Source organism: Aplidium turbinatum, chromosome 8 (assembly GCF_918807975.1).
Source record: "Aplidium turbinatum chromosome 8, kaAplTurb1.1, whole genome shotgun sequence".
Lineage (NCBI taxonomy): Eukaryota > Metazoa > Chordata > Ascidiacea > Aplousobranchia > Polyclinidae > Aplidium > Aplidium turbinatum.
The window spans coordinates 2790545-2815058 of record NC_137479.1 but is presented as its reverse complement, the minus strand read 5'-3'; the positions used below and the strand labels follow the sequence as shown (position 1 = coordinate 2815058).

General features: G+C 38.1%; 1 protein-coding gene across 2 annotated transcripts in view; it reads left to right on the top strand.

Moving 5' to 3' along the window:
* LOC145775949 (MAP/microtubule affinity-regulating kinase 3-like) overlaps positions 1–24514 on the top strand; it is a 48574-nt gene that overhangs the window by 3242 nt on the left and 20818 nt on the right. For both annotated transcript variants that reach the window (XM_082587359.1, XM_082587358.1), the window contains exons 2-7: positions 8615–8785; positions 20909–20962; positions 21156–21204; positions 21618–21683; positions 22811–22881; positions 22995–23051. In XM_082587359.1, the coding sequence (XP_082443485.1) occupies positions 8615–8785; positions 20909–20962; positions 21156–21204; positions 21618–21683; positions 22811–22881; positions 22995–23051 (468 nt within the window). The remainder of the gene's footprint in view (positions 1–8614; positions 8786–20908; positions 20963–21155; positions 21205–21617; positions 21684–22810; positions 22882–22994; positions 23052–24514) is intronic.

Genomic DNA, 24514 nt, shown 5'->3' with positions numbered 1-24514 from the left:
ATGCATATACCGCAATATTAAATCTTTTCGTGCACGTCTTTTAAACCATTAAGGTTTTGCCACCTTTTCCTTTTGTTGGTTTTGTAGCTGTATTTTTTTCTTCACAATATCATTTCTTTTGCATTCTGACGAGGAAAAATAAATTGAATTGTATTGAATAACAGCTCCCTGCAAGAAGATTGCCTCGATTTACGTATACAGTACACTAACATAATTTTGGCACAACTGCGAGCAACACAAAGTCAGTTTGATAAAGAACTAGCTGTCAGAATTGAAACCATCAGCTGCTTTATCGGAGGATGAGGTTGTCGCGTCATCAGACACATCAACAGGCTCATCGCTTGGCTGTAAATTTACAGTCTTCACCGTTCGCAATGGAGCGTCCACGTTTTGCGGCTTTCGTGCTTTGATACCCATTCACACGCCTCTTTCGCAGAGCTCCATCAGAGTGTTGACTAAGGAAAAAATTTATGGCTGTGGCATAATGACTGGGAGGAATGTCCAACCCTAACCTTACAACCGCTCGTGTGGCCTCGGCATTTTTATTGCCGACGCTAATGCGCCATTCATGCATCTGCCTCGGCAATTGCCGAGGCTAATTTCGAAGACTGACTACAGTATTGTGTGCAGTCGTGTTTGTAGAAGAAGACTTTCTACAACAGAATAACTCTGCAATGATTGATGGCCGCATTAACCGACCCTGAAGTATACCGGAGCAGATTGCTTGCAAATAAGTCAGTGCGTTAATGACAGTCGTGTAAGGACGCAATAAACACAATTGAAAACAACAATCCAAATTTCCTTATTACAAAAGCAACTACGATCACTTATTTCGTGGTTTTCGCGTTATAGAATCGTTGTGCCAAGCGATCACTGCCGGCGCTGGGTCGTAAATTTCCAGCTCTATTTCTATCAGTATCAGCGTGAATAAGATCGCCACATTCGCCTAAGCACATGCGAAACCCAGCTGAGACTTGCTTCTCTGTGACGTTTCTTTTTAACAAACGATCAATGTAACGCAATAATCCCCATCGTTAAAATTAGAATACATATCCTGCGGAAAAGTTCAGACAACTTTATTTCAAGGCAACGTTGCAAGGCGTTGAAATGATGTAAAAATGGCTACTTTTGCCATCAGCTCGTTCACCATGCCACTCTAATGTGATTTTTAAAGCAATTGCTTGTACTATTAACAAACAATTGTAACAATTCAAATTTAAAATATATTTTTGCTGCATTAGCTCTATTTTTGTCAAGAATTTTGCGGCGTTCATTTATGACCGACCAATGAGTCGGCTTCGGCAGACATTCGAGGTCATTCCGGAGGTCATGACCGCCGGATATTTCGAGACCTGTTATTATTTGACTTCTATAACTAAAAGTGAACTCCATCATGTTCGGAAACTTAAATAATTTTTGATAAAGCTTTCGCCAACGCAAACCTGGACTAACTACAAATAAATGCACTCCCATTAAAAAAACAATATAATAGTCAATCTGGGTAATGCGCAGCGCAGGAGAAACAGCGATAATGCGCAGTGGTGCGCTTAATAAGAAACAAACAAATAAATTTGATATTTAAAAGTTGGTTATTTACAGCTAAACTACCCAGCTGTTCACTAGAAACTAAGTCAAAAGAAGGATTGGATGGTATCCACCCTAAAATCTTACTTTTTATACGTCACCTATTTTCTCTTCGTTTTTACTTTGGAGTTCGGATTTTTAATTTTGCTGCTGCAAAGAAGAGAGCGCTTGTATCGAAACGTGTAGCGATCATGCACACAAGCCACACATAAACCTTTATTTAAACTAAAAGATAATAAATAGAGAAGTAATTTTGTTTCTTTAAGAAAATTGAAAAATACGCATTTGGCCACAACAACAAGTCACGCGTTAAATGCGTGGTAACCACGTGACGCTGTGAAATTAGGAGCCAGACAGTGATACAAAATGGCGGCTCGGTCTGTTGTGTTTGTACATTAATTCCCAGACAGCAAATGAGTCATTTTTTACGTTGCTTCAACGTTTGCTGACATTAAATCAATGTAAAAAATGAGTGATTTGCTGTCCGTGCAGCAAAAGCGCGCTTAACTAAGAATCTCGGCTTGGACAGTTACAGCACAGAATTGAAAGTTTAGTGGTGTTATTAAGATGTTAAAGTTCTAGACAACAACAATTACAGCAAAAATTTATCGTAAATCAACCGGAAACAGTGATGCCGGCGGCTCCACGGTGGGTGCAGCTTAATGCGAAGTATAGCGATACAATTCACTTTCCACCTCCGGAGGATAAAAATGTGAAAGAAAACAAAAAACAGTTTTGTATGGTGTTCAGCGTTTAGATAAACTACGGATTACGGAAGGTATAACTTCATATTTTTCAGACTATCTAAATCTTCCTACAATATCACATTGTTTCTGTTACGTTCACTGTTCAAGCATTAGCAAGGAAAACAAATTACTTCCTTTGTTTCGAGCATTTAAAGAGATTGTACCCGGGTCATTTCATTATAATTCATCCAGGCCATGGAACCATAAAATTTATAATTGTCCCATTTTTTCACAGTTTAAAATGCTTGAAATTCTGAGTTATTTGGCACAAATTTTGTCAAAATTGGTCGAGCGGTTTTTGTTTTATCGCTATTTTAATGTTTAACCACCAGGTGGCGATTTTTTTAGTGAGCCGCATAAAAATGCTCATATCTTGGGACCTAGTTGCCCAATCTTCATAAAATTGGTATCTATCCCCCCATTTTCAGGGATGGGCTTTCCAAAAATGAAGGTTAAAATGAGCTAGGAGTTATACTTTTTGTGATATAAACATTTGTAGTGCTTCGATAGCATGGCCGATTTCGCCATGCGGCCACACATTTTTTTCAAAATTTTTATGATCATTATTATTAGCATTGATGTTATATTCCAAAAATATCTTTTAAATCACTTACAATTCACAACCTCATAATAAAAATTGTGCACAAAAATGTAGAATTTTTAAAATAGTCAAAAACATTGGATTTTATTTTTTTTGGAATTTTGGGATAAGACTTTAGATTTCATTACCACTACTTGTATTACAACTATTTTATGAGCAGAACTGTAGTCAAGCTTTCTTCTCAATGCTAATATTGACGTAGATAACTGACTCCTATTCTAATAATTCTACTTTAATCACTAACAATTCATCAGCCCATACTGGGTGGTCCGCCCCTCCCCCCCCCCCCCCTTACTACGCCACTGTATGTCAAGCAAAGCATAGTAGTATAATACACTATTACACAAAGTGAAGGAGTCAAGACATAAAGATGAAGGAGTTTAATACCACGAAAGGATGTAATGAGCTTGTCCGATGTGGGAAATAATTATATCATTTTCCAAACATGTCTCGCTGCTACTGGTACGACAGTGTGCACAGTACAATTGTGTTACTTTAATTTGTCAGAAGTTACATTAAAGAACAGCGACAGTCTTAATAGTAAAGTGAGTTATATGCAACAATCTAAGAAATACATAACAATCTGAGAAAGAAAGTATATACATTACAAAATAAAGTCACACTATTCTGACAATATAACTACAAGTCTATACACTTCTGCTATCATTTCTGAATTGGAATACAGTACATAGGCTTTGTCTGCACTGATCATTGTAAAATTACATACATACATCATTGTAAGATTATTAGTGCCAAGAAGTGTACGAAACATTAAAGATAGTTTTAAGTGACTTTCTGCAATAAAATACAATTAAAAAGGATTCAATAAACCTATAGGTTTGCATGCATAACTAACTAGTGCATCCCATTTTGCATTTAACATTATGTGACACTGGATATGAAATATGCTCACTGCAGAGCCATTACAACATGTGAGGGGCAACAATCGGAATGAATAAAAACGCAATTGAACAAGGACCGCCATACATGTAAATAAACCGACAACCACGGTTTCTACCATGTAGCTAAACATGTGAGAGGCAGCATGAATTACTATACAATTGAACACGGGTTGTCATGCATGCGAATAAAGTGCAAACCACAGTTTCTAGCATGTATTGTACAGTAACTAAGCTCTGTGAGAGGAAGCAAAAATATAAATACAACATAAATGAACAAAGGTTGTTGTACACTTGGACACATAGAACAACATGCCATTATTGTAACATTAGTCAAGACCTAGACAGCAATTTCAGGCAATCAAACCCAACCTAATAGAAGCCAATCAATGCTCATCTTGAATGCAAATGAAGCGACGATTCACAGTTTCCATGTTTGCAGCCGAAAATATGTATATTCTGCCTGTTATAGTGGAAACTGTCCAAAATCATTATGATTGAAGAAATGTGCATGTAACACTTATCTTCACGGCCAGGCTAATCGAAAGATGGAGAGGGGCCACAAGGATGCATAAAATTGACCAGAACATCATTCTTTTCTTTGTCCACGATTTCAACAAGCCCAACCCACCACTGTCCGTCATAAACACATGCTACATAAGACATGACACTTACATCTTGGATGTTTATCATTGGGGCTGCATCGAAGAAACAATGTGTGCTAGGCTGTTAGCGAATTGTGAATCATCTGATACGCGCTTAAAACTGAAAGAACCAATACAACTTGAACTAAAGTAATGGTATCCACGAGTACCAGGCACAGTGCTTCCACGCTGGAATCTTTGTTCAAAAGTGGTCATTTTTTGCCACAAATCATGGTAAATCTCCATGTGACGGGATTGATGGAGTAGTAAAAAGGAAGCTGGGTAACGAAAGTCTAGGCAGACCAACTGCTAACCAAATTTTGACTGCTGCAGCTGCCTATCAATACTGCTCTGAAGCTGTAACAAGTGTACCTTTCTTCTATATAAAAGCTGAGGAACTGGTGCCAGTGAGAAATACTCAACAAAGAATCCAGCGTGGAAGCACTGTGCCTGGTCCTGAATTTCTTCAATCCAGATGATTTTGGACAGTTTCCACTATAACAGGCAGAATATACATATTTTCGGCTGCAAACATGGAAACTGTGAATCGTCGCTTCATTTGCATTCAAGATGAGCATTGATTGGCTTCTATTAGGTTGGGTTTGATTGCCTGAAATTGCTGTCTAGGTCTTGACTAATGTTACAATAATGGCATGTTGTTCTATGTGTCCAAGTGTACAACAACCTTTGTTCATTTATGTTGTATTTATATTTTTGCTTCCTCTCACAGAGCTTAGTTACTGTACAATACATGCTAGAAACTGTGGTTTGCACTTTATTCGCATGCATGACAACCCGTGTTCAATTGTATAGTAATTCATGCTGCCTCTCACATGTTTAGCTACATGGTAGAAACCGTGGTTGTCGGTTTATTTACATGTATGGCGGTCCTTGTTCAATTGCGTTTTTATTCATTCCGATTGTTGCCCCTCACATGTTGTAATGGCTCTGCAGTGAGCATATTTCATATCCAGTGTCACATAATGTTAAATGCAAAATGGGATGCACTAGTTAGTTATGCATGCAAACCTATAGGTTTATTGAATCCTTTTTAATTGTATTTTATTGCAGAAAGTCACTTAAAACTATCTTTAATGTTTCGTACACTTCTTGGCACTAATAATCTTACAATGATGTATGTATGTAATTTTACAATGATCAGTGCAGACAAAGCCTATGTACTGTATTCCAATTCAGAAATGATAGCAGAAGTGTATAGACTTGTAGTTATATTGTCAGAATAGTGTGACTTTATTTTGCAATGTTATGTGCCGGTGGGGTGTTGTACAATGTACATACTTGCTCAGATTGTTGTATATAACTCACTTTACAATTAAGACTGTCGCTGTTCTTTAATGTAACTTCTGACAAATCAAGGTAACGCAATTGTACTGTGCACACTGTCGTACCAGTAGCAGCGAGACATGTTTGGAAAATGATATAATTATTTCCCACATCGGACAAGCTCATTACATCCTTTCGATGTATTAAACTCCTTCATCTTTATGTCTTGACTCTTTCACTTTGTGTAATAATGTATTATACTACTATGCTTTGATTGACATACAGTGGCGTAGTGGGGGGGGGGGGGGGAAAGGGGCGGACCGCCCAGTATGAGCTGATGAAAAAAATTAAAATCCAATGTTTTTGACTATTTTAAAAATTCTGCATTTTTGTGCACAATTTTTATTATGAGGTTGTGAATTGTAAGTGATTAAAGAGATATTTTTGGAATATATCATCTATGCTAATAATAATGATCATAAAAATTTTGAAAAAAACACGTGGCCGCATGGCGAAATCGGCCATGCAATCGAAGCACTACAAATGTTTATATCACAAAAAGTATAACTCCTAGCTCATTTTAACCTTTATATTTGGAAAGCCCACCCCTAAAAATGGGGGGATAGATACCAATTTTATGAAGATTGGGCAACTAAGTCCCAAGATATGAGCATTTTTATGCGGCTCACTAAAAAAATCGCCACCTGGTGGTTAAACATTAAAATAGCGATAAAACAAACACCGCTCGACCAATTTTGACAAAATTTGTGCCAAATAACTCAGAATTTCAAGCATTTTAAACTGTGAAAAAATGGGACAATTCTAAATTCTATGGTTCCAAAATTTCAATTTTCTGGATGAATTATAATGAAATGACCCACCCACTAATTGATAACCCCTGTTGATAATTTGTTCCATAAACAGCCATAATTTTTATCTGCTATTTTTATAATGATATGATAATTTGTGCCATAAACAGAGTTTTTTAGGCAACTGACTGATTTGTTTTGATGCTAAAGCAGCTACGTAATGCCCATTGCGTTATAATTTGCAGGCCTCGAAATTCGTTTTTGTTGACGGCGGACAAACGTGTCCGGTCTGACCAGCTATCTCGGCGGCAAATTAAGTCTCACGGCGGACACACCAATTTTTGCGTCGATTGTCATGTTTAATCACACTATCTTAATAATTCTTCGCCATTTGAGAACTGTAGCTACGGTTTTAGAAGGATTTTTAAAATTTTAGTGAAGTCACTCTGAAAGGCTTTCATCAGACCAACGACGTGCGCTTGAAGAGTCAAAGCGCCGTGTAGCTGATTAATACGCCGCATAACTGATTAACTTCCACCGAACGAGGTCGTGTGGCTTATTGCATCACAATGCTCTGGGTACGAGTCGGATAACTTCTACACTAACGCTACCGTACTATTTTCTGCTGTGCAAAGTTTCACAGACTTTTTCTTTAAGTTTATTTTTGCGTGTCATGTGAGCGAAAGCGGATTTTTCTTGGGCCTTTTCTTTTTTACTGTAATATCGTACCAAAACTTAACAAATTTTGTTGCATCTTGCTGTAATAGCCTACTCGTATAATCTAATTTTGTAACCAACCTTGCCTTATCAATATTACTCGGAGATCAAGGCCAGACATTGTGACGTAAAACTTGAACTAAATTGTGCGTGATTAGTGTAGAAGAACCCGTAATCCCGCGCTAGAATGCGCGGAAATTATATTCTGGCAACAATTGTTCGACGTTCGCGCTATGCAATGACGATTTGTATCGCTAGTTCCTGTGTTATTTCTCGGCAGACAAATATGACCGATCTAGATGTACTTCCCACGGACATCACATGCTGTGACGGCAGACATGTCCGCGGTGAATTTCAAGGCCTGATTTGTGGACGCCGCTTCGTTTAGTCGTTTATTTGTGCCTCAGCAAAATCTTACATTTTGTCGACTTTGTGTTTCTTGACGTTGAATCAACGTAGTTAAAAGTTTGTGCCGGCAAAAGCAGCTTGTACCTTTTTGTGTTTGAGGAATTATTTCTCTTCTCTTTTCGTACTATAAATGACGTCTGTGCTTGTTATAAAAAGCTTGAACTGTAGTGTACTCAACATTGATAAATTTCCCTTTCCCGATTTTGCCTGGCGGTACACTGCCAGGGCACAAAGCAGTTATAATGCAGCCTAACTGCGCATTCGATTGCGCTGTGCGCTTTAGCTCAACGCGCACTGCGCATTCGTAACTAAGCGATTATTGCGCAAGCGATGCCGACAATTCGCTGGAGAACAAACAAAAGGCGCACTTGACCTACTTCTTGGTACAATTGATCTACAAGTAGCAAGGCACTTAAAAAGTTAAAACTGGCTTGTCTAAGGTGTAATTTGACCAAATGAGAGCAAAGTTTGTTAAAAATGGCTGCGCATTACCCAGATTGACTATATTTTTCTGTTCAATGTAACATTTTGTGTGAAAAGCATTGCCGGATAAAGCAACTTCACTCACTGAAGCTATGACTAACAACAAATAAATGCACGCCCATTAAAAAAACAATATATTTTTCTGTTCAATATAACATTTTGTGTGAAAAGCATTGCCCTACCTGCCAAGCTGATACAATCTGCATACTTTACTAGGAATAACACCTAAATGAACGGGCACCACAGTGCTCCGCACCTAAATATCCTGACGCCACAGTGTGCACGACTATTTGTCCGGCGCCTAACTGTCTGCGCCTAAAAGACTTGCTCCCTAAGTTACTGTTTTGTTGTGATATCTTTTGACCAGTTTAGTTACATTTATCAGTTAACAAGCAATATGTAGCAATCATATTTGATCAGTTCCCATGATAATTTTTAGGCTGGAGGCGATGGGTTAAAGTTTCGTGTCTCCTCAAACCAGCCCAACAAGCCTCGAGCAGTGCATGGAGATGATCAACCTCACATTGGCCAGTATCGAATACTGAAGACTATAGGAAAAGGGAACTTTGCTAAAGTCAAACTGGCGAGGCATGTTTTAACTGGAAAAGAGGTAATATACCAATGACATTACATGTGTTGGATGAATGCAACATGTGGTTGCACGTTTACTAGGGTGTTTCATTTGCTCCCTTTATTTGAATTTCGATCTGTCTCTAAGTTAATTCTGCTCCATTTGGGAAAAAATAACCTGGAAATAATTTTTAATTTCATGGCCCCCCGTTTACCCCCCCCCCCCACCGCGACTCCAAAATTTCTGCCTACTCCAATCGCCATAACTCAAAACCACTTTAGATAGACATGGGTTGTTGGGTATCAAAATTATTGCCATATTATACTCCACTTTAATTCAAAAATGCTGGCAAAATAATAATCTGAGCAAAAAAATTTTTTTTTCATATTTGCACAACATAAGAAAAGTAGTTAGCATGAATATTGAATAGCCAAACATACGATGTGAACAACCAAACATAAGTGGCAACTGACACAACACCAAAATTAATCACATGACACAATATTATCAAAAACCATCTATGAAGTCATAGGACATCACAATAAGTAATAGCACAGCAGGGGCTCACACAACCTCCATTAAGCAGGCAGCAATGTGGTGTGTTGTGCTTAGGGCATTGGTCTTCGCACCAAAGAGTGTTTACATTAATTTCAGCTGTTGAAACCACTGTGTTGCTGTTTTCTTGTGCAAGAAACGTCAAAATGATTGCCTCCATCCAGTAATGGGTAGTTAAAATAAATTCCAGTCATACTAATGTAAGTCACTGGAAACAGTGTATTGCAGGCAACTCCAAAGCAAGTGCTGCAAAAATTGCCTACTATGTGCTGTGCTTCAATGATGTTTTTCTGTCCTGGAGGATAAAAATTCAATGACGACAATACAAGTGGGACATGAATCATGAATAGTAGGCTAACACAACAACAGCTAATGCTGATTAAGTAGGACAGGGATAGGATACTAAGGCCTGTATTCTAAGATCCAACTTGAGTTGGGCTTCATCAGAAAGTTGGGCTTGGGTTATGGTATACCAAATACATGGACCAAGCCAAACTTGAGTTTCAGTTTGAACTCAAGTTGGATCTTAGAATACAGGCCTTAGTATCCTATCCATGTCCTACTTAATCAGCATTAGCTGTTGCTGTGTTAGCCTACTATTCATGTCCCACTTGTATTGTCGTCAGAATTAACTTAGAGACAGATCAAAATTCAAATAAAGGGAGCAAATGAAACACCCTAACGTTTACGTAATTAGTAATGGTAATTTTTTATTTGTCTGTTTGTCCAATTTATTTTCTAGTCATTTTTGTATGTCTCTAAGAATATAACTTATCACTTAACCCCATCTGTAGCGACACGGGTTTATGAGGACGCCCCACTCTCGTAGTGAAATGTTTTACAGAAGAAAATATGCTAGAAATGTGAAATCTCTTGACTTTTAGTTTTTATTCGTTGCGAACCTTCTAAACCTACACTGGTCAATGGTCATTTTTCTATCTTCCTGCCCTTCACAATAAGCATTTCGTATTAGGTGGCTAGACATTTTCGTGCAATGCTATATATATATAATTTAATGTTAGTGCAATTACTTTTAAATGTAAAAACGCCCAAAAATGCCTTATATTTATGAGCAAAAGTAATTTTTTGTTTAGTTTAGCATTACCGGTACTCTATGTAATAATTCAAATATTTCAATTTTTAAGCTAATTTCTGGAAATTAGAACATTTAACTTCTATACGCACAATACACAATTTTCATAGTTAGGGGTGTTCAATTTCGATTATTTAAATATTCGAAATTCAATTTATTTTCGATTTCCGAATTTCGATTTCGAATATCACAACTATTCACCACACTGCAAAATGTGATTTTATTGAAAGAAACGACATGAAAATTCGCTAGAAAACGCGAAAAAAAAGCGATGAAAATTTGCGAAAAAAGAACACAAAATAACGTCTACAGCTCCAGGCCCATGTTGGTGTTTAAGAACACAAGCGACACGGTCACCCATCAGTCGGGATCTCAGCTTTGTGACGGTCAGGCCAGCTTTTGAAAACGATCGCTCCACTGAAGCCGAGGTCGCTGGGATCCCAAACACTTCAAGTTCATTTTCACAGCGAGCGATTCACTGCCGCGACATTTCACTGCAGAGGTTTCGACTCGAAAGCAACATCGAGTATGTTTTCAAGCGCATAAAGCTAAACGCACACTCCGTCTACGTAGCAAATTATGTTGTTTTTGGGTGTATTCAACATCTGATGACATTGAATCGACACGATATGGTAGATTTTTGCTATGTCCCAGGCAGCAAAATCAGTCATTTTTACATTGAATCAACGTCTGCAGACATTAAATCAATGTAAAAATGACAGATTTTGTTGTCTGTTGTTGGATTGTAGCATCGCAACTCGTTCTAGTGATTATTTATCGCAAAGCTGTTGCGGATTGTATTCAAAAAGTGTTTTCCTGCTGCCGATTGCTAGTTCATCTATTCTTTTATGTATCAATACAGCATAAAACGTTGCCCCCACACAGAAATATGTGTGGGAGCCTGGCTCCCACGCAGGCCCGTAGCCAGCCGGGGGCCAGGGGGGGCCTCGCCCCCCTGAAAAAAATTTTGCCCCCCCCCCCTTGGCAAAATCTCAACATTCTCGAGCAACAGCTACAATTATAATGATTTTGCCCATTTAAACTTTTTCGGCGCCTCCTAAAAAAAAAGTTGACCCCCCTTGCTCTGCGGTCTGGCTACGGCCCTGCCCCCACGGCTTAGGCGCCTATGGATTTGGTAAAAAATGGATAAAACTGCGACAAAGCTCAGCTTACACTTTCTGCTATTGCACAACCTAGCTATCTTCATTCTTGAGAGAAATTTGTGAAATTTGGCATTAAAAATGCCAACCTGGCATCCCTGGCCGTTAGACCCGCGAGAGCGTGTGATAGTCACGTGATCGACGATGCGCATGCGTCGAAGTCTTTTTTCGCTTGCAAAATGTGACAAGACAGATTTTGCGCCACTTGAGTTACTTTCAACCGCGTTCAGCCGAAAGGGCGGCTATAATTGCGAATATGTCCGATACAAAAAACGAATTTCGGATATCACCTTAATCGAATCGAAAATCGAAATTGAACACCCCTATTCATAGTTTCCGTTATTAGCGATTTAGCACGGAGCTAAGATAGCCCGGAATGGCCCGTTTCGGCTAGTCCTATTCGGCTATTTCCTTATTCGGCTAGTTCCTTATTCGGCTACAGTTTTGAATTGTATTTTGCATTTTATTCCACAATATCGTTTCTTTTGCATTCCGACAAAGAAAAATAAATTGAAATGAAATTTAGCGCAAAATGTTTGAACTATTAAATTGAAATGTTTGCTCACATAAAATTGACATGTATCCTATGTCACCGTCTGTATGCAAACTTAGAATAGAATATATTAGAATCCTCAACTATTACAAAATTCCAAATCCAACGACGCCTTCTGTTTATTTAGAGAATGTTGTATTTTATTCCACAATATCGTTTCTTTAATATATAGTTGAAATTATCGAAGCTTTAGATGAGTGGGGTTTAGACCTAACGACTAACCAGGGGCAACAAAAGTGGTTATTGGGTCATTCCATGCCAAGCGTCCTAGATCTATCAATTTGACCCTCTTCAATTTTGCTTCAAACTTGGTCAAAATGTTATTTGGCATGATTTAGCCATGCATTACAAGTTTAAGCTCGGTATCTATTATAGTTTTGGAAATATGATGCTTTAAAGTTTTAGGTACCCCCTAAACTTTTTCGCATTCGGTTTTTTGGACCGTTTTCAATTAACCATATCTTTTTCTCCGAAGGTTAAATAAAGGTTATGTTTGGTAAAATGATTCACTTTTAGCTATATTACATCATTGCATTGTCAAAATGCAATTAATTTGCAGCATAATGGAGTAATCCAGCCTCAAAGTAGCTCTTTTCCTCATCAAAAACAAATTTTGTGCCATATTTGGAAGTCTGTAACTTTTTATGAAAAGTAGGATGATAATTATATTATCATGTATGCTCTTTCCCTACCAGGTAACAACTTCATCAAGTTTGATGAGTAACGTTACATTTATTAAAAAGTTACAATGCATCAAAATATGCACTCGAAGCAAAAAAGCCAAAATAACGCCATCTTGTGGTATAAAAATACCCCCGTAAAACAGTGTTTACAAAATAATCTTTTTAACCTGTTGAACGTTACCTAAGGAACTTGTGTACAAAGTTTTGACTTTGTGACGTGATAATTAAAATTTTTAGGCATTTACTGTATTCAGTTAAACCTGCAGTCATCTTGTTGCGTGTTTTTAACTCTGATTCTTGCTGCTTTACTTTATTCATTTTATCAGTATGTTTTTGTGTTGTGCCATCATTGCTGAACAGGTTGTGTTAACCTGTTTTAGCCACCTTGATAAAGTTAGTCGTGCTGACTGACGAAACGTCGGAAATACAAAAAGCTAGTTATCATCTTTAACATCAGGAGGTAACCTAGTAAATAGTCACCAGAAGAACGCAAGTTACTTTAATTATAATAATCATCCTACTTTTTTTTTAAAAGTTTTAGGTTTCCAAATATGGCACAAAATTTGTTTTTGGTGAAGAAAAGAGCTACTCTGTGGCTCCACTATGCTGAAAATTAATTGCATTTTGACAATGCAATCATGTAATATAGCTAAAAGTGAACCATTTTACCAAAAATAAACTTTATATAATCTTCGGAGAATAAAATATGGTTAATTGCAAATGGTCCAAAAAAACGAATGCGGAAAAGTTTAAGGGGTACATGAAACTTTAAAGCATCATATTTTCAAAATAATAGATACTGAGCTAAAATTTGCAATGTATGGCTAAATCATGCCAAATAACATTTTGACCAAGTTTGAAGCAAAATCGAAGAGGGTCAAACTGGTAACTTTTTGATTTTCAGGACGTTTGGCATGGAATGACCCTATTACAAGTGGTGTTTCAAAGATAAATTACTTCGCGAAGGAGATTTAGAATAGATCATTTAAACGGACTTAAAGAGTGCCGAAAGCGAAAAATAGCCTACTGTCACAATCAATGTGCGAGGTCTTACGACGGGCCGCTTGTATCTCGATCGAGCGTGCTGTTTTGATTGTAAAATTCTTATGCTATAGGTTATCATCGGTCATTATCCTGAAGTAACCTCTGATTACGAAATCTGTATTATGTAACATGTATTCTAGGTCATTCGCTTGCTACGTGCAGTTCTAGAGTCTTCTTTAAACTTGCTTGTTTATGCCGCTCAATGCAACGTGACCGAACGATGAGTTTGTGTGATGCAACATTACGTAACCTTCTCGAAGTTACTAGACCGAAACAACCTTCTATAAATAGTGGTGTAATTTGCGTAATGATTATTATGATGATTATTATGAGTTGATTATGGGAGTTGTATTATGATGAGTTGGTTATGAGAGATCATTGCTGTAATAGTAGCAGTTGGTAATAGAAGCAAAGATTATTGTTGATCAAAAGGTGTTGAATGGTCTTGGTCGCAGATATTGCCTGCAATAACGATGTCTCTTACCGCCATTATCACCTAGCTAACCTGACATCATTGTTTTATGCGACCGCTTAGGTTTGACATCGACTTCAACGATCATCGAATGTTATGTAATAAGAACGATTATATCCTTCACGCAAAAATAAAAAAATCGATTTCTTAAAACAGCTCTTTCTGTTTTGTCTTGTGAGCTTTGCATATTACTCAACAAGTGCATATGATAAAGTTTAGAATTGACAAGCAATCACTAAATTTGAAATTTAAGTTCGAATCACTGGAAATAAACGTATTCAAAACTTTTACTTTCTTCGACGCCGTTTCAAACTCCGTAATCTACGTCAACAGCGATTTTGCGGCAGTAAAAATGCGTTCATTTTGAAAACTGCCAAGCTTGAGACAATAGCTTGTCCCGTGTATAGGTTGAACCTGTCTTTTTGAGGTGAAATTTACTTGCGAACATCTCGTCTTATACTCGAGTATATACGGTATTCGATAAAAGACTGTAAAGACTTTCGATAAAAAACAGAAGAGAAAACACTTCGCCGTTGTTAACGCTTTGAAGGTAAGTAATTAGCAAAACGTGCGATACAGATATTTGGTTGACAAGACATTTGGTCGACAAGACATTTGGTCGACAGGACATTTGGTCGACAGGACATTTGGTTGACAGGACATTTGGTCGACAGGACATTTGGTCGACAAGACATTTGGTCGACAAGACATTTGGTCGACAGGACATTTGGGTTAGGGTTAGAGTTAGGGTTAGAGTTAGGGTTAGGTAACCCTGGGTTAGGGTTAGAGTTAGGGTTAGGTTAGGGTCAGTTAACCCTAGTTAACCCTGGGTTAGTTAACCCTAATCCTAAAATGAATCGTTCTGTCGACCAAATGTCCAGTCAACCAAACGTCCTGTCGACCAAATGTCCTGTCGACCTAACGTCCTGTCGACCAAATGTCTTGTCAACTAAATGTCTGTCGACCAAACGACCGGGTACCGTAAAACCGAAAGCAGGTTTCCACTCTGCTTGAAATCATGATTTTTTGCGTTTTATTTCGATAACTTCACTGTCTTGATCGTTGTTATTCACTCGCACGAAAAGGAAGTGAATCGGCTTGTTTTCTAACTGTTCCAATTATGAGCTAACAATATCAAAATTTTTACGACTAGGCGTACTGCATGCGTAAAACTAATCGTTTCAAGCAGCGGTTCTAATAAATTTGGTTTGCGACCTAGGTGTCAATATAAACAAGACACTAAGCTTAATCAAAGACTATTTTAATTGAGTAAAATGGCGTTATTAACCAGGGTTCGATCTTAACGCTAGTATACAGTATACGCTAGCCAATGGATAATGAAAATTTGCGCGAACAAGTAGAAATGTCGCAGTATTAGTCCGATTGGCTAGTGAAAATATTCGCCGGTGAAAAGTTTTGGTTTACAAAATGGCGATTGGCGACGTCACTCTGAAATACTGCAAACGAAGAAGGCTGCAAAGTCGGTCAACTGAGCACGTGACTACTTTTTTCTCGCTACTTCGCTAGACACGACACGTGGTAGTAGTGCCCAGACAGCACGGAGAAGCCAGCATCCCAGCAAGCAGCAGTTAGCGAAACAAATTAACGTTTTTTTGTTGATATAAATGAGGGGAAGAATTTATACTAATAGTGTGAGATCTGCAATGCTGTACGGAAGTGAAAAGTGAGACATGGTGCTTACGGGAAAACGAATTGGCGATTTTAAGAAGAACTGAGAGAGCGATGGTGAGAGCAATGTGTGGTGTGAAGCTGATGGATAAAAGGAATACTGAATAACTTATGAACTTGCTTGGGTTGAATGAAAATGTTGATAAGTTGGCGAAAGCGAATGGAGTGAGGTGGTATGGGCATATTTTGAGAAAGGATGAAGATGATGTTTTGAGAAGAGCGCTGGAGTTGCGAGTGGAGGTTTGGAGAAAACAAGGAAGACCCAAGAAAACGTGGAAAAGGCAAGTTGAGGAGGAAAGCAGCAAGGTGGGCTTAACAAGAGAGCACGCGTTAGACAGATCGATGTGGAGGCAGGGTGTGAAGGCGATTGCGGCATTTAGAGGTGATCCGGCCACCCTCGGTAACCGGGACATCACCGGATTAAAACTGGACTACTACTACATATCGTGATAAAATGCTGATTCAACATTACTACACGGAATGGCCGTTTCGTCGAGTCCGATTTGTCGAGTCCAATTCGTCGAGTCCGATTCGGCGAGAGCCCTTTTCGGCGAGTTCCCTATTCGACAATTTTTTTAATTTTTTTTTCAATTATCGAGTACTGTAGCCTAATTTTCATTGCCGTTTTAGGGTTAGGGTTGGAGTTAGGGGGTTAAGGGTTAGGAGGTTAATTAGGGGTTAGGGAGTTAAGGGTTAGGGGGTTAAAGGTTAGGAGGTTAAGGGTTAGGGGGTTAAGGGTTAGGGGGTTAAGCGTTAGGGGGTTAAGGGTTAGGGATTTAAGGGTCAGGGGGTTAAGGGTGAGGGGGTTAAGGGTTAGGAGGTTAAGGGTTAGGGGGTTAAGAGTTAGGGGGTTAAGAGTTAGGGGGTAAGGGTTAGGGGGTTATTTTGACGTTTAGCGACGTTAAAATGATGTAAAAGCGGCAATAATAATTAGACTACGGTGCCCAATAAGTTAAATAAAAAATTCGAAAAATTGCTAAATAGGGAACTCGCCGAAAAGGGCTCTCGCCGAATAGGGCACTCGCCGAATAGTAGCAGACCCACCCAAGATAGCCCGTGACGTTCTTTCCGCGTACGAAAATAGCTTGTTCTAAGACAGGGTTAAACTTTAAACAACGAGTCTGCTACTATTCGGTGAGTCCGATTCGAGAGCCTTTTCGGTGAGAGCCTTTTCGGTGAGAGCTTTTTCGGTGAGAGCCCTATTTGGTGATTTTTTTGAAATTTTTTTGAAAATTATTGGATACCGTAGCATAATTATCATTGCCGCTTTTACATCGTTTTAACGTCGCTAAACGTTGAAATAAGTCCGTATCCCTAACCCGTAACCCCTACCCTTAACCCCTAACATCTAACCCTTATCCCCTAATCCTATAACGGCAATGATAATTAGGCTACGGTACCCAATAATTTTAAAAAAAATCACCGAATAGGGCTCTCACCGAATAGGGCTCTCACCGAATAGGGAACTCACCGAATCGGACTCACCGAAACGGGTCATTCCGTAAACAACTGGTGTTGTGTGAGTCGTTTCCATTAGTTCTTTTTTATTTCTGGTTTGTTTTGAAAGCCGTGTTTTATTTTAGTGATAGCTGATTTTAAAGCAGGCTGGACAGACATTTTTATTGTAATCCGAAGTCGTTCATGTTACATTCGTCCATGCAGATGTCTGACTGTAACCTTTGCCAAACATTGGACACAAAGTTTTTACGCAGTGACCGATGTCACTATCAATGTTTTAAATATTGCTTTTAGCGGATGTTTGTTTATGACTGCCATATGCCACGTAAATCAATGATTCTCATCGTAACGCTCAAGCTGTTCACAGTCTTTTGTAGGTCGCTCATCAATGTTGTGAGATTCATTAATAATAGGGTGGTTTGAAAAATATTTTTTTTGCAATTTCAACATGGGGGGGCAAACCTTTAAAAAATAATATTCACACAACTTTTTTTTGGTAGGCCCCAAAACCCAGCCACCTACTCCCTAATAAAGGTCACAAAAGGTCAAATTTAGTAAAATATTCTCTAACTTGCTCACCACTTGTAGTAGAAAGTCAGTTTTGGTGTCAAAAGATGCAGAATGCCTATGTTTCTATGTATCATAAAAGGAACTTTTTCTCTAAATGCATTAGTTTTTGCAATAATTGAAAAAATGCATTTTTAGGATATTTGGGTTATTCCATGCCAAACGTCCTGAAAATCAGAAAGTTCCCAGTTTGACCCACTTCGATTTTGCTCAAACTAGGTCATGTTATTTGGCATGATATTTGTTACTTATCAAACTTGGTGAAGTTGTTATAAATCCTTTTATGACACATAGAAACATAGATATTCTGCATCTTTTGACACCAAAACTGACTTTCTACAATGAGTAGTTAGCAAGTTAGAGGATTTTTTACTAAATTTGACCTGTCGTGACCTTTATTGGTGGGTAGGTGGCTGGGTTTTGGGGCCTACCAAAAAAAAGTTGTGTAAATATTATTTTTTAAAGGTTTGCCAGGTTTTCAGAACCCCCCCACATTGAAATTGCAAAAAAAATATTTTTCAAACCACCCTAATTAATAATCGTACAACTTCCTAAGATCAGTGTATCCTCTACAAAATGATCACCACCACCACCGACTAAAAAGCACCTGAAACTCCTGTTTTTATTGAAGTCAATTTCCGCATTAATTCACATGTTTTCTGTATAATTATATTGTAGTTTGTTTTTGTTAAATGTTAAATCTTTTGTTTTTAATACTTTTGTTGTTTTCTTGGGGCTTTGTAAACTCTTGGATCTTTGAACTTGGCGCTGATACTATAGTATAAACCAGTGATGAGCAACCTTTTTGTGACTGTGGACCATAAATTTTTTTTTGAAATCTCTGTGGACCATAGCCTTTTTTGCATATCACATTTATAATTGTTTATAACTATTTTTGCTTTTTTATGAACAAGAGGAGCCATTTTAAGACCAACTTAAAACCTAAAAAAAAACAGGTAGCATACTGGTTAGCAACCTTACTCAGGCAATGCACACTGAATATACTTCAACGGCATATAAGATAATCAGTCTTCTGCTCTATTACTCAGTCAGTTAGTTTTACCAATATCGTTAATCGTTATGTTATCCGCTAACTGGTAACTATTCAGCACTTTCAACTCATCTCAGTAGCGCGGAAAAAATAGCAAAACAGCTGATCGTAAACAAAGGCGAAAGATAGGGATTACCCAAGAAATCGTAAACACATATTTATAATATTGTTCGGGGGCCAATGATATGTCAGAAGCACAGTGAATACGGAGTTAAATTGCTAATAACTTAGCATTGGTACAATACCATAACAATATGGAAATAACTTTACCCAAAGTGTGTGTGTCTTGAATTATTTTATCCGTGGACCACCGAAAATTCTCTGTGGACCACTTGTGGTCCACCTGGACCACGTTGCTCTTCACTGATAAACAGTCAAGAAATACGAGCTACAGATTTATATTTTGATTGTCAAGTTGCTTCATCAGTTCGCTTGAATAACTTCCATCAATAACGTTTGCTGTTTTGGCAGTAGGAAAATTGCTACTATCGGAAATTAATTTAAAGCTTTAATTGTGTGAATTACCCCGTGTTACCTGATGCTTCATAAGGTCGGCGTCTTTCCATGCGTCACATTTCATGATTGGTGCAGGACCGGACCAGTCAACTTGGAATTACCTGGAACGACCACACCGTCAGTCTATTAACCTATTAATAAGGATTGTACAGAAGGCCGACTTCAACAACATGTTTGAAAATTTATTTGTGATAATCAAAGATATCGGCATAATGCTAGGCAGCAAGAGCGACTCCCTCTTGCAATTAAGACAGTTGCTATGCACCACAGAACGTCAGCGACCTGTACAATTCACACAGCAATCTGTAACTGCAGTCAGGACTGCTGCATTGCTTGCTAGACAATTGTACGGATACGAAGCTATGCGTTAAATGTGTATCATTATTTCGTGTCGTCGTAACGTAAGCTTCAAAGTCATTTGTGGTCTGCCAAAAATGTTAATTGTGACGGTTAAAAGTTTTGACATCCAGTATCTACGAAAACGCTTTGCTCAGTGCTTGGAGTACTTAGGTTGACGAACAAATGACGTAGTAAAGCCAAAATGATGGCAATTGTCCTTTTTGCCCTCATTCCACTGATTGAATCTTTTCTTGACTTGTTTCAATTTGTTCTGTGTTGATATCACAAGTTGCAACAAAACTTTTAAATAGTTTCCTGGTTTTGACGTTATTCCATGTTTTTGGTCAATTGAGTGGTATGGTAGTTTTAGGTTGAAACCACTGAATGGTATTATTCTCAATGCTCATTGATTAAGTTTTTAAAGTGCTGACACTGCCACTAAAGTGCTGTTTTACATGTAGTTTGCACCACGTGAATTTGATATTGTTGTTGACTTATGATTGCGCATCCTCAGTTTCTTTCCTTCCCCTTCATCCTGGACTCCCTTTTTATCCAGGACTTCTTTTTTCATCTTGGGCTCTTTTATCTTGAACCTCCCTTTCAAATCCTCTTTCACCTTGGACTCCCCTTTCATTGTTACTTCTCTTTCATCCTGGACCTCTCTTTTATCATTGACTCCCTTTTATCCTGGGTTCCCCTTTTATCCTCAGCCCTCTTCTTGGCATTCAGCATGATTTTCGTTACAATAAACATATCTTTGCTGTACTTGTTTTTAAGTATTTTGTTAAAGTTTGTTTTGTCATCATTGAAAATTGTGAGGAACTTCCGCACAACTTCTGATGAAGTAAGTTGCTCCAGCAGATTGTATGGCACAAGTTTGATCCACAGCTAGAGATATTTCAACGTAATAACGTCGCTAAACTTCAAAGTCAATGTGGACCTGGAGTGAAGCCAACTACATTATAACGACTTTTGTGTTTAGGTGGCGATTAAAATAATTGACAAGAAGCAGTTAAATCCTAACAGCCTCCAAAAGGTATGTCATGTATTTTTCTCACAGTTGTTTTTAAATGTTTAGTGCTTGCTGACTGCTAAATTGTATATTGCGGATGATCCAAACTTGCTACCGTACTACCGACTAAGAAAATTACAAATGTTTCGATCACGCAGTCCACATAAACATATCAGGATATTTCTTGTTTAACGTCAACACCAAATTTTATTTTCAGCTTTTCCGTGAAGTGCGGATAATGAAGCACTTGGACCATCCAAATATCGGTAAGTCGTAACTCACACACATTTCAACTTTTTGTTTGGCATTTTTAATATCTTGTCTGATTAATTTCACGATCTCAATAAAGCAAGTAAGTCTTTCCATTAAAGCGGCAAACCAGCACAAGTGACTAGCGTTCACCCTCCCGTTCAACTACGTTTCTTGTTATTTACAATAACATTCTATTAAAGACTCGGATTTGTTGTAGCTTTCTAATCAACAACTTAATTGGCTGTGAATGCATTATTAATGTGAACTTGGTAGTGTCACTTGTGAAAACATACCAAGCCTTGATTTGTGGCGTTCACCACAATTTTGATCTGTGTGTAACAAATAAACTTATTGTGCCGCCATCCATTTGTTTCATCACCATAACAAAGTGGATATTGAGTTTCCAGATGAACCTCTTTACTTTTAGTCAAGCTGTACGAAGTGATTGAGAACAGCAAACAGCTCCTTCTGGTGATAGAGTACGCGAACGGAGGTAGGCCTGTCTTTACCAATAATTGTAATGGTACATTACATCAAAACCTCATCATTGACAAGATTAGATGCAATATACGTATCGAATAAAGGTGGAGTTGTGGTGCGATCTATCAAAGAATAAACAACTATTTTTGATTTCTATCGCAACTTATTGCCTGCTACCAATACCATGGCAAACTCTACCCTATCCTCGCAACCCTAATGTACTGTTACATGAAGTTCTTGACGTCTATCTCGTGATGAACTGTCACACACAAACAGATAACTTTATTTGAACTCCACCAGTACTCAGACTTACTCAACATAAACTAGCAACTTGACTGTTTTTTTGTAATTGTGTTTAAAATGTAATTGAAAAAACTTTTAAAAATTAAAAGTAACAAAACATCGAGCTCTGATGTAAAATCATAAAAAAGTATAAAATTTTGATGAAAAATCATAAAACAAAATCATAAAATAGGCAAAAAAATCATATTTATTTTCTTTTTTGGCATAAAATCATAAAAAAATAACAAAATCTTGAGTGGGACCCCTGCATTAATTGTTTGTTTTATTTTTATTAATATATTACTGCATAATTATTCCCCCTTATTTTGCGGTAAGGAATTGATGATGCGTGACTTTCAGTAAACGTACGTTGTACCCTCGCATGACTTGCAGCTCAATCTGCGAGATAGTCTTTGTTTTGACCAAGTGTCAGCGATGTTTGTCAAAGCCATATGAGTGTTCAAAGAGATGATCCAACCGTTTTTACTTTCTGATCAAAAATAACAGGAAGCGTCCAGATGAGTACAATTCCAGTTAAAATACAAAATGTATACCACTTGGTATTAAAGGTTTTTTGGCGATGGGTTTTCTGCTGGTAAACTCCTAATGTTGTCCGTGAACAGAGTTTCCCGTTCAAAATATTTAAAACAAAAAAAAATACCTGGTATATATGTTTTGTCAAAACTACTGTTTTGGTAGAGAGGTGATTTGTTTAACAATAGACATAAACAAATGTGTGTCTTGTTGGGAGTGAATGCTGAAACGTTTAAATTCGATGTTGAATAAGTAAAACAGGTTTCATTTGAGCTTACGTTATCTGAGTCGAATCAACTGGTGACGTGGCTTTCTATCGTCAAGGTGAAGTGTTCGACTACCTCGTGGCTCATGGAAGGATGAAGGAGAAGGAAGCCCGAGCTAAGTTTCGACAAGTACGTTAACAACGTCATGGATGCGCTGGGTTGGCAACTATGTAGTGGTTTAAGTTAATCAAGTTTGAGAAGTGGTTGTGTCTTATTGTTCCTAACACTGTCCCTTGTTGTAGATTGTCTCCTCTGTCGAGTATCTTCATAGCAAGAACATAGTGCACAGAGACCTCAAGGTAACGGATTGCTAATCGCTGGTTGTTTGGTGTTCAATAGGGTTGGATTCAGGGCGGCTAACTACAGGGTCCGGACAAAATCCTTGGACTACTTTAAAGTGTAATATTTCTGTAAATAATGAATAAACTCGCAAAATATTTTAACGGTGTATTGCCAAGACAGTAACTAACAATTGTACAAAGTTTTATTCAATATGTCCCCCTCTGGCCTGAATAACACGCTCAAGTCTACTTCTGAAACTTCCTACCGCTTTACGTAGGGTTTCTTGGGGTCACTGCTTTTTTGAGAGAGCACTTCAACGCCTCAACTGAGTCATGGGATGAAGCAAAGGCATCTGCCTCCAAAATGGACCAAACACAAAAGTCCATTGGATTTAGGTTTGGTGATGAGGGCGGCCGAACTTCCTTGCTCCAGAAATGAGGAAAATGGTTCTGGCACCATTCCTGGGTTTTCTTGGACGTGTGGGATGGCGCACCGTTTTGTTGGAATATGAATGGCTTCCTTTTGAAGTGCTTCTTAGCCTCTGCAAGGGCAGAAGTCAAAATTGTCTCAATGTACGAATTGGTGTTGACTTTAGCGCCTTGTGGAACAAAAACAAGGGAGGCTTCCAAGTTTTGGAGACAGCTGCCCACACCATGACAGAAGACGGTTTCTGGCGCCTGAAAACTTTTTTCATGAAGTCAGGGATGTCTGCAGAAGACTTAGCAAGGATAACCTGAGAAAATGATCTCTACCGTGTCTGTACCTGACTTCATTTTGTTCAGAAGAATTTTAGCTTGAGCGAGTCTCTTTTCTTTTCGGAGGTCTGTTTTGCATTTTGATGGAGGACAACTTCAGGTCGGTTTTAACGATCTTCCTTATCGTCTTTACATTCACATCCATTTCGCGAGCCATTTTTCCCATGGATCTCTTGGGATTGCGGCATAGATTTCTAGGGATAGTGACTCGAACCGCATTAATGACTTTTGGGGTACGAGAAGTTTGTGGTCTCCTACTTCGAGGGCGATCTTCGGCACTGTTCAGTTCTTTAAACCTGCTAACAGTGTTTACAGGTTTAAAGAACTGTTGATTTCGACTGTTGATTTCGGTGTTTACAACTGTTGATTTCGGTGCTTCAAGAAGCTTTGTTATTTCTGAATTGGTCTTGCCTGCTCGATGAAACTCAATGATGACACGTTTATCACTCACACTTGAAAATAAAGCTAAATTATGATAAACTGATGACACCTTCTGAAAGATAAGGTTTGATACAATAAATATTAAATATGCTCGATCAAACATTTACTAAATGTATTTAAGGACATAGTAAATTAAAATGTAATTTTAGTCCAAAGACTTTGGCCGCACCCGGTACTTCCGTCTTTACTGAGAAGTTTACTTCAAAATGAAACCAAAGAGTTTTGCACCAAAACTTTTATCTTGTTTTGAAAACATCAGCTTTAAAACAACAAGCTTGTATTTC